Genomic DNA, 12144 nt, shown 5'->3' with positions numbered 1-12144 from the left:
TAGCAGGAAAAAAGGGACAGCATAAACCCTCTTTAAGTATACGAACACAGAAAAGAATCCCAGCACTCCAATCAGCTTCCAATCCTTAGGTTACTTTATTCAGAGAAAGCAAAAAAAAAAAAAAGCAACATTTTGGCCAAACAGGGCCTTTTTTGTTTTGTACACACACCAGGACAGGCTCTGCCACACCAACACCCAAACACACACCCCAGGACAGGCTCTGCCACACCGACACTCAAACACACACCCCAGGATAGGCTCTGCCACACTGACACCTGAACACACACACTAGGACAGGCTCTGCCACACTGACACCCAGACACACACATCAGGACATGCTCTGCCACACAGACACCCAGACACACACACCAGGACAGGCTCTACCACACCGACACCCAAACACACACACCAGGACAGGCTCTGCCACACCGACACCCAAACACACACACCAGGACAGGCTCTGTCACACTAACACCCACACACACACACCAGGACAGGCTCTGTCACACCAACACTCATACACACACACACACACCAGGACAGGCTCTGCTACACTGACAACCACACACCAGGACAGGCTCTGCCACACCGACACCCAAACACACACACACCAGGACAGGCTCTGCCACACCGACACTCAAACACACACACAACAGGACAGGTTCTGCCACACTGACACACAAACACCAGGACAGGCTCTGCCACACTGACACCCACATCCGGAGGGTTTCCACGGACGGTTTCACTTTAGTATTGATTTATGTGATGGTTGCTGCCCCCAAAACAGCCTGCCTGTGGCATCTTTGCCCCCAAAACAGCTTGCCTGTGGCATCTTTGCCACCAAAACAGCCTGCCTGTGGCATCTTTGCACAATATACTTAACGCAGTAGTTTCCAACCTTTAGACACACTAACAGTGCAGAATTTACTAATTATTACAATCTATTGTAATACCTGGACCATTGGTGTCCTTTAAGAACTGGGTTTAAAAAACTGCCCTAAGGAATATATAAACCCATATACACATGCCACTAGACATATACTCATACATAAATACATAATGTATAGTCACAGAATTAGACAGAATTAGAATGCATGCATTCACTCACTCCTTCACAGATACTTATTAATCCACTCATTCACTCAATCTCACATACACCTTCATACAGCCTCCCTCACCCCCTTACCTGAACTGATGATGTACGCGCAGCTCACAGACTTCTGCAGACAACCTGTTCTACTGCACAGGGGAAGCAGACGCGCAGCAGGGTCATGTGACGTACGTGACGCACGTCACGTGACTCCGTTGGATTCCTGCGTCCCCCTGGCGGTAGAAGAGACGCTGCTTGTGCGCGTCTGCCAGGTAAGTAGCGGGCCCGCTACTACAGTGGCGGGCCTGGTCACAGTTGCTGCGGGCTTAAGGGGCAGCTGCCCCTTTTGCCCTGCGTTAACGATGGCCGCATAGGCCCAGTCAGTCCGGTCCTGACTGGGCCTATTTTAAGGTAGGATGCTTGGCCAATCCATCACCTTTACCCTCAGCTTCTTTAGCAAGGCAGTACTCATCTTGGGGGAAAAAAAGCTACAAAAAAGTGGTAACATTTAAAAATAATTATGCATCCAGTTCCAGCAAAATGTAAAAAAGAAAAAAAAAAGTGCAAACATTTTTTTTACTTGTGACATGGAAAGCGTTAAAGTAAAAGCATTTCAAATACCCAAGGGGTATGCATGGTTTGATGTGGTAAATTGGAGTGGCCCAGGTAAAAGATAAGGCATAGGCACAGACTGACCAAAATGGGGGGGAGCACACTTCCCAAATGTGGACTTTTAGCCCCCAAACACCAGACAAACCCATGCATGTGGGTATCACTGTACTTGGGAGATGTTGCTGATTTTGATAAAAATTGGTTTTGAAATAGCAAAATGCTACTTGTACTTATTGCCTAATAACTTGCAGAAAAAAGCAAAAAAAAATAAAAGAACATTGGGTATTTCTAATCCCAGCACAAAAACTAGAATCTATTTAGCATGTTCTTTTTTGGATGAGTAAATGTTTTTCAAATAAAAGTGAGAAAAGGTTTTTTTTTTTCAATTTTTTTTACATATTTTCTTTATAGGAAATGAGCCCTTCTTGTCCTGAAAAAAACAATATATAACTTGTGTGGGTACACTAAATGGAGAAATCTAAACGTGAGCACCGCAAAAGTGTTAAAACAGTCTCGGTCCCAAAGGGTACAAAAAGTAAAAAACAGCCTCTCCTTAAGGGGTTAAATGTATTTTACTACTAGTTGTGCCATGACTATCGACTTTTTGATGTTATTGTGCATGTGCTGATCACAATAAGATGCTGCCAGCCTTGATCTTTTGCTTCTCAATATGGCTAGTTTTTCATGATCCTTTTTTTTTTCTCCAAGATATGATCAAATAAAAGAAAAATACAGATAAGCTAGATTTTATAAATAATGGTGCTGTATGAAATATTATATATATGAACCAAAGGAAATACAATAATGAATTTGTTATGATTTTTAACCCCTTAAGGACAATAGGGGTTTTTACTCGTAGTATATTGTGGGACAATGGCTCTTTTAACGTTTTTCGGTGTTGCTGTTTAGCTGTGATTTTCTTCTTTCTCATTTCATGCTCCCACACATATTATATATTGTTTTTTTCAGGACAAACAGGGCTTTCTTTAGATACCATTCATTTTATCATATCATCTAATTTACTATAAAAAAAATGATAAAATATGGGGATTTTTTGTTTAAAAAATTACTTTTTCTCACTTTTTAAACAGAAAACTTTTACTCATCTGCAAAAACTAATGAAAAAACCTGCTAAATAGATTCTACTATTTGTCCTGAGTTTAGAAATACCCAATGTTTTTATGTTTTTTTGCTTTTTTCTGCACGTTATGGGGCAATAATTACAGGTAGAGTTTTGCTATTTCAAAACCTTTTTTTTCCAAATCTGGTAATTCTTCCCCCCATGTGCCATTTTGGGTATCTTTGAAGCCGGCCAATGCAATTTACCCCATCAAATCATATATTTTTAAAAACTAGACACCCCAAGGTATTTGAAATGCTGGTATTTTAACCCTTTCCATGCACTAATTTTACCACTACCCTTTGTGAAACTTTATGGTAGTAATTATTTTTGTATTTTATTCACACATGTTGTACTTCAGGTATAAATCTATGGCTCCTGGTATATGTCCGTGTCACACAACACCCCAATATGTGTTCAGTAACATCTCCTGAGCGCAGCGATACCCCCCATGCATGGGTTTGTAGGGTTATTTGGGAGGTAAAAGGCCGCCTTTGTGAGGTGTGTATTTTCTTGCCATTTAGACATCTGCCCCATGTCCCATATTTGGGACATCTTTGAACCCGGCCAATTCAATTTACCCCATCAAATCATATATTTTTTAATACTAGACACCCTATGGGCATTTGTAATGCCAATATTTTAACTCTTTCCATAATGGAATTTTTGTAAAGATAAAAAATTTTAGGACTTGCTTGTTAAAAATTTTTTTTTTTTTGGTGACAGTGGGGATTTTTACATGTTACCATATTTTTGACATTTTTTTTGAAACATTTTTTAATTTTTTTTTTTTACTTACTAGTCACTCTCATTAGTGAGCTGGGCTCCATTGACCTTGCATGGTTGGATGCAGTACCTGCATTCAACCTGCAGGAGGAGCTCGAGAGTTCTCAAGAGGGTCTGAATAGACCCTCTGTGAACTGATATCTATTGCTGATGCCATCCTGTGAATGACGGCAACGTCATTCACAGGATGGCACTTGTGGTTGCTCCTCGGAGCAATCACAAGGCGACCGGGGGTCGGGGGGTTGTGTTGCTGCATGCCTCGATACTGAGGCATGTCAGCAACACAGTTTATGCTTAGGAAGCGATTCCGATCGCTTCCTAAGCAGTTTTAGCCGGGCGCCGCCGCGATCTTTGATGATCGGTGCGGCGGCGGCCATTTTTCTTCCGGGGAGGGCTGCCAAGGGCTGCCCTCCCCGGATCCACGGTCAGCCTCACTTGTGAGGCTTCCGTGGATGCTGCAAAGCCGCCGATCGCGGCGAAAACGCCGCGATCGCGGCGATGCAGCTATTTAACGGCAGCCCGTACATGTACGGGCATTGTCGTTAACCCCTTGCACGGCAACCCCGTACATGTACGGGGATTGTCGTTAAGGGGTTAATGATGCAGTGAAAATGTTTTCTTCTACAGCTTGGACTAAAAGTGTAGGAGCTGTAACAGATTTAAGCATATATTTTAAAAAATAGATTAGAACAGAATAATCAAAAAGACCATTCAGTTAATATCTCAGTTTTTAGTGATTTAAGCCCTGTACAAGCAGTTTTCGTCGTGTGTTATATATTTCAAAGAAACAACTGACAGAGCTGGTTTTCCCTTATCTTTTACTGTTGGTTTCCCCTTTTTCCTTCCATCTCCACTTTAGGAGCTTATACATTTTTGCTCCTGGAAAATTTGGCAACTTATTATAAAATAATGTAGTTGTGGCTCATTTGTTATAAGCATGCACTTATTGGAACGTGCAGTTGTTATACCTAGTTTTCTTATCTGTAGCACATATACATTTTTCTGAATATGTTGACATCTGAAAACAACTCCACTTAATTGAAATTGTATTATCAAATATAAACAATATACAAACAAATAAAATTAAATATACCAGATGCGTATTTTTCGTTTACGGGCAATTGCATTTTTATTATTTATTTTATTTTATATACATACATGTTGTGCTTTTGTGTGGTTTTCTCAATAACATCCATTCAAAAAGGTTATCATGAGAACCATACAGTGTTTTTGGTTTTCCAACATGAAGTATTGGTAGCTTTGGACAACATTTATATACTCGGGTATTTTTAGATTAGTATTTTTGTGTCTGATATTTGGATAAAGTGTTTTTTTCTGCTCATTTTGTTGCTTTGGATTTTTCATTGCATGTCATTACTCTATATAATTTTTATGAAAGCTGGTCATTTTAGCAGAACTAGTTCTAGATTTACTACTTTGTTTTTTGAACCATTTCAAATTTTGTTATATGTATATCAAATAAGCTATAATCAAGACTTTTTAATGGCTGACACAGGTTTACGCAAAAGCTTTATTGAGACCCATTTGGTCTATAGCATCGGAGAAACAGGTTGTAAATAAAATTCTTTATTTACTGTGCTATCAAATGTATGGAGGTACAGAGATCATTTATTAATAACATTTAATAGTTACCAGCTGGATGAGTGCCCTTGTGCATGTATATCTCACAAGGCTCTGTATATTTTTATCTTGCATAGAAAGATAATACATATAGATCAATAAGCAGCAATATAATATTTAGAGTGGTTTAAAATGTGTCTATTATGTAAAAAAAAATAAAGGTTCACTCTTAAAAGCAGAAAATTCTTTATATACATTGTCTATTGCTTTTTGCATTTACTGGAGGATATAGATTGTTTCTCTTCTAAAGAGAAATAAATGTTAGTACTCAGCTATGCTTTGTATACTGGTTTATAACCCCAGAATGAAGTTTGGTGATAATTTCATTGATAGTTTTCAGTATGAAGAAAATACGTTACTTTAAGCTGTAGAAAATCAAGCTCCGGTTATTTTTTCTGAATGTATTCATATTTCATAAATACAAATTGGCACAAGGAGCCATGTTTTAATGGGTACTTAATAGAAAAATGTTTGATTTGCATTTAACCAGTGAAAAACTACCAGTAACCAGTTATTTTATTACTATGTTGTTATTATGATATGTCAATAATAAATAAGGATAACTAAATATGCATGAGTATAATTATCTGTTAAACAAGTGTTAAAATATTGTGCCAGCCTTTGACAAAATGTTTAAAACATAAATGAGCTTGGATATAAATTCTATGGAACATATGTTTGAATTGCATTTGCCTGTAATGTGCATCACTATGCACTAGCTGGCAGATAAATTATTTTAGTGACAAGGTGAAATTTTCAATGAGATTTCACAGCTTGATAAGTCATTTTAATTACTATGTGATGCATATTTAAGTGACAGTGGTTTGCTGGAAGCTTCAGGCAGAAACAGCAAATTTACTAGATTACAAAGCTTGACAAGCAACACAAAAAAAGAGTAAATCTGTGAACGTTTTTGTTTTAAGGATTATTTTTATTATCTTTTAATATATATATATATCATTCTGTTTCATTTACAGAGGTCTTTCTGCAGCGCAATGGTTGAGGAACTGAGGATGTCTCTAAAGTGTCAACGACGCTTGAAACACAAACCCCAACCGCCTGTAATGGTGAAAACAGAGGAAGTTATCAACATGCACACGTTTAATGACAGAAGATTGCCAGGGAAAGAAACGATGGCATAAAAGCAGGAAGTCAGGCTTCCCCAAGCACAAACTGTCAGCTTTTTTTTTTTTTCTTTTTCCAAACAACTCTGCGAGAATGTTTCCTGTGGAAATATACAACCTGTGAAAAAATAAAATGAGTTACCTCATGTCGCTGTGTCTATGAACTTGAAACTTATCTGATCCTGCGGTCAGAATAACATTGCAAGAATCATGGATAAACCAAGTACTGCGGAGGTTAAACTGTTTTTAAGGGGTCCACCATTCTTCTGAATGTAACGTGTGCATTTTGTGGTTGCTTTTCAAATAAGGTCCCAATGAAAACAAAAAAGAAGTTATTTTTGTCAAGCTAAATCTGATTCAAGGAAGGTAAAAAAAAATATCAGATTGACCAATGAAAATAAAATCACATATAAACTGTTCTGAAGCAACTAATTGTTCTTTGCACACTTAGCAAAGACCGAGAAGAAAAAAGATTATACACTATTGCAAAATCCACATTGAAAAGAAAAAAAATATTCATTTTTAAACTCAACCGGCTACATGAGATTATTAAAGATGGTTTCGAAATCATGTATATCATGATTATGAAAATATATTCAGTACAAGAGAGATTTTTATCTGCTTTGTGGACTCTGTGTTTCACTGTCGTAAATAAAACAAAATGTCAGTCAACAAGGCAATAATTGTATCGTTCAATTCAATCCGATTACAACGTTTCTGTGTGTAAAATGTTAAGTTGGCTCAGTGCATCCTAATGCATTGTTGAAGATGGAAGAAAATGTATTTTAATTGTGTATTGCAGCGCGAGATAATGTGTATCTGGCAAAGAAAAGGTTATATTTTAGTCTATAAAAAGATTTTAAAACATGTTCCTGTCACCATTTGAACCCCATTGAGCCTCTGCAGTTCCCTCCAGCTGTGGAAAAAATACAAGCCACTTAAAAGAACTTTCCATGGAGAGCTTTAAGTGGGCAGCATTCATCAATACAGTCGGTGTTTAATGATCAAAATCCTTGAGCAGTTTTTATTTAAAAAAATGTTCAGGTTTATTTGTGGAAATGCAAGATTTCTATAAAAATAGTTTTTGTATGGAGATTTTTGTAATACTTTTTATCAACAAAATCCAAACATACATTTCTTTCAGGGGTGTGATGCCAAGCACGAAAGGTAGTGTCTCAGCACCACCAATGTTTGGTGAGATTATTTTTCTCAAATTCAAGTCCAATCTTAAAAATACAAATATCAGCTAATTCTGTTCAAGATTAATATTGCTAGTTGCACTACCAACACTGCTTATCATGCTACATCCCTGATTTTCACCAAGCTAAGAACATACTGTACTGAGCAATTGTGTGTAAATGGTAAAATACACAGTCTTATTGACCACATTGTGATAACAGTTGAAGTGCACACAGTTTCCTGTTTGAATCCAATGCACAAAATAAACATAAGCAAAAAGAATATGGATTTTTCTATTTTATTTTGCATTAAAAAAATGCATTCTTTCATACACATCTTTTCTTTTATTTCATATACCAGTTTAGAGGTTGGTTTCTTCTAGCCGGCTAGTCAAATTCAGTTTAAACTGGTTCTTCAATCATTCATGTATCCTACGCAATGCAGCTTTACATACACAACAGAATCTTTATTTTGTTAAATTTATGTTTCCATTTTTCTGTGTTTACGAATTAATATGTTTACAGAAAGAACGGGGCGGTCATGCCGAATCAGAGATACAGTAAATTACTGATCGGCTCATTACATTAAAGATTGAAGTGATTCTGGTACAAAGTTTGAAGATGTATTGTTACCATATCAATTAATGGAAATGTTCCAATATAAGACCATTTTTAAATTATGTTTTGTAATTTTTTTTAACATTTTATATACACAATTACCACTGAGTATTGCACATCTAGATTTCCTACTAATAATCATCCTGGCCCTAATTAGAAGGTAGAAGGGGGTAAGACCCATATGATCCACTTATATCTATTCTACTACTACTACCAAATACTACCAAAATGGCAAAGATAAAATAAGCTTTGAAGCTTTATAACAGACATTAAAATGAATGGTTTAGTAGGGCCCAATGACTTGATCTGATGTCAAATTCTGTTTATATGTAGTGCTATTCTTTGAACGCAATACACTAAGGTCTTTCCTACTTTAGAAAGTGACGATTCTGTATTGCACTTTACTGTATTTAGGCCCAAGTGAAGTAGGACATCAGTATTTATTTTTGTTATCCTTTCCATCATAGTGGTGATTATTAAAAGTATAAAAATAATACAACCATTGTTTTCTGTACTATGATTTATGCTATTACTGTATCGCCATTAAAATTGTCTTGTGTTTTTTTTTTTTTAACTTCAAAAGGTAAGCAGCATATTGCTTTACAATGTACTGCTTACACATCAATCATATGAATGTGTTACATTTTTCATCGTCCATGTCTATGTACGTTAATTGCTTTTTTACAAATCTGGCCATTGTATCTGTTTGTCTACAAGTGTATGTATTTCTTTTTCGTGGCTGTGATTGTTCATTTGGATTTTGTTGACCACCAAAAGTAAAAAAATGAAGCTGTCATTTTTTTTAGGTTTGTTCTGAATAGTTGGTATTTGTCCAAAAAAGTAAAGAAAAGTGTATTTAAATATATAATATTCATTGCATGCATCTTGATTAAAATATATTCAGATATAAAATATTTTTCATATCCACTAAGGAAACAGAAGATTGTCAGTAATATGTGTGGTGCTGTAATCCGTCATCATGACAAGGTAGCATTAGATAAGTTAACAAGCCAACAAGTGAAAACTCCAGCAGAAAAAAAAGATTTTCGATTAGAATATACACATCCATATGGTCCAGTCATTAATTAGTATGTGGAGTTAAGCTTTAACACAACTGACCAGACTAGACTGAAGTCTTATACCTTATGTACTTAGATTCACAAACATACAAACAACTCATTACAATGAATTTATTTATATATAGCCAGCAGATCCCATACATTCCATGAACTCACATATTCACTAAAATATGAGTATTTTCCAAGTACACGTGGGTGCCTATGATTTGCAAGTTTCAGATTTGTGCATGCAGGTTGAATCAAACTGCATGTCCTCACCAAATAATTTGGCTTAAACAACCCAATATAAATAAATAGCAAAAAAGAGAAACGAAAATAAAATAACAGGAGTCCCTAGACACCCTACTCACAAAAAAGACATAAAACCATGAAAAAAAAACGAAATAATCCCTTCTGTGTACAATTCTGTGAGGATTGGAAAATGTCCACTGGTCGTGTGGGATTGCATATACTCTTGTGTTTCCCACAGTACAGTGATGAATGGATGGGCAGAGGCATAGGACGAGATCCCTGCTTCATTTTAATCCTTCTCATCCTAGTGGGCAAGTGGGGGGGGCACAGATACCCTACAAGGTTTTATTTATAATTATTTTTATCTCTTTATAGAATTGTATTCATATTTCCCATAAAATATATTTATAAATATTATACCCTCCTCCCATGAGCTGAAATGGTTAATAGTGGCTCATATAGACCTCTGTTTTGACTTTCATTGCATGCATTGTTGCAAATCCCCACCCACATTCAGAAGGTATCTATTACCTCAGGTGTTGCCACAGAAGGTGTCAAAGTCATAAGGTTTCCGCAGTAGATCCCACATGAAAAATATTTTACTTTTCACTCGGTTCTGGGTGAAAAAGCTTCAAATATTGCCAGGAGGGTTTCTGGCAGTCCTTACCACTTCCTCGCAGCCTAAACCAGCTAAAAGTGGGTAGTCGCTCCAGTTTTGAGAGTAAGGTATGTTGCTCCTCCAGGAAAAGTCTTCCAAAGAACCGTACCACCACTCATGACTCGTTCTAAGAAGTACTTCAACTACTTGGGGATTTATAAAGAAATTCACATTATAATATTTATATAACATATACATTTCTAGGCCCAAAACAAGTGAAAATGCTTATGTATTTTTATTTCTCCTCAGGTAATCTGTATGATGGATGAAGGTGGCCATAAATTCATTATGCTTTCACCCCCTACTGCTCACTGCCCAAGAGCATTGTCGTCTGCTTAAGCACAGAATGCATTAGCACAGTAACCACTTCTTCATTTGCCATTGAGCACTTCTGAAAACAGTTATTATTTAGAAAGCCATAGGGCGTTTATATAAGAACAACTTAGCTATGCCACAAAACGTTCTGTGTTGTGTCACACTCAGCTCAACAATATTGTAGTTAGTTACTATAATTGCTAGAGTGAAGAAAGTTTTTAATAAATTAGTATGTAATATTTTCCATTACACCCATTAATTTTACAAGGCTTATTTAAGGAAACATATAGTCTATTCTTGCAATCTAATAGTAAATTAAGTACATCTTAAGGTGACACAACATGATTTATATTGCATTACCAAATGTAGGACAGAGTGGCAGGAAACCAGATGAATACCCTGGGGATGACACAAGTGATATATTAACTGCCTGTAATGTGAACAAACAGGCAAGATGACTCAATGTACACTTCCTGATTTATATATGTGGAAAAACGATATGCTAAACGGCAGAGGGTGTTAATACTGAAAAGCATGGTACATGAGTATAATTGGGAAGTGAAATTCATGAAATTTGACATCTCTTATATATTATAATTGATCGCTTATCATCTTACATACATATAGATGAGAAAGAAATAGGTGCTTACTTAAACATGATATTCATGATCATTATTTCAAATAAATTAATAAGCATTTTCTAATGGTACATACATTGTATAAGATCCATTATTTTAGATTAAAATTAACTCATAAGCAATTATTTGTGTTTTAACTATGCTGTTGTAGCATGGATTAAAAAATAAGCAGATAAACAGGACAAACACCACAAGATGTGGTGACATAAAACATATAAACACCACAAGATGTGGTGGCATAACCAAAGTGTATTCAGAATGAATACAGCAATGAAGTGATCATAGGACCATAACACTTCGGTTATGCCACCACATCTTGTAAGTGGATCCTGCTTTTTAGCGCATAACAGACGATACTGCACTATTGTGGTTTTATTTATTTATTTTTAGATTGCTAGAACAATTAAAAGAACATTCTACTATTGGTATTTGAAGAGTCTGAATTTCATCTTCGTTTGTGAGTGGAATATTCACAATTATAAACTCCAACTCTCAGTACATATTACATCATTGTTGTATTCTTTTTCTCTATGTATATGCGCACCATTTCTGGATAAGTATAAAACGTTCCAATCAGCTTGTTTAAGCAGGTGCTCCCCTTTGTCCTCACCTCATACTATTTATGTAAGGAGGGTTAATACACATATGCATAGCAAGGTGAAGTAGCATTCAACATGAATAAGATCAGCGCAGCTGGAACTGTACATAGCATAAGTCTCTAATTGATACATCATCACTAAAAGAAAATGTGTCCAAGACATTTATACTCACTTATGTCATTACTTGTCACAGACCTTGGATAGTCCGACCGACTACCTCCGCTGACTTGCGCTCCCTTAGCCTGGGAGAACACACTGTTTCCCCGGTTTCTCAGTCAGTAGCCAAGACTCAGTGTAGGGTATAACCAAAGCGAACACTGCTTTATTTTTCACACACATGGCTGGATTTAGCCAGCAAAGCATACATTAACATAAATCAAGATATTGGGATACAAACCGCCCCCTTAATCTGCCTCCTAGAGACAACAGGGTCAGTAAAGGGATTAACAATACAA

The 12144-nt window shown here is 36.4% G+C and overlaps 1 protein-coding gene across 1 annotated transcript in view; it reads left to right on the top strand.

Moving 5' to 3' along the window:
- Positions 1 to 7834, top strand: part of GRIK2 (glutamate ionotropic receptor kainate type subunit 2) — a 262126-nt gene extending 254292 nt beyond the window's left edge. Inside the window, exon 17 of the mRNA XM_053459441.1 lies at positions 6227 to 7834. Within this exon, the coding sequence (XP_053315416.1) occupies positions 6227 to 6391 (165 nt within the window). The 3' untranslated portion in view covers positions 6392 to 7834. The remainder of the gene's footprint in view (positions 1 to 6226) is intronic.
- Positions 7835 to 12144: the final 4310 nt, after the last annotated feature.

This window comes from Spea bombifrons, chromosome 3, assembly GCF_027358695.1.
Source record: "Spea bombifrons isolate aSpeBom1 chromosome 3, aSpeBom1.2.pri, whole genome shotgun sequence".
In the NCBI taxonomy this organism is placed as follows: Eukaryota; Metazoa; Chordata; class Amphibia; order Anura; family Pelobatidae; genus Spea; species Spea bombifrons.
Note: the sequence above shows the minus strand (reverse complement) of the source record. Positions and strands in the feature narration are given on the sequence as shown.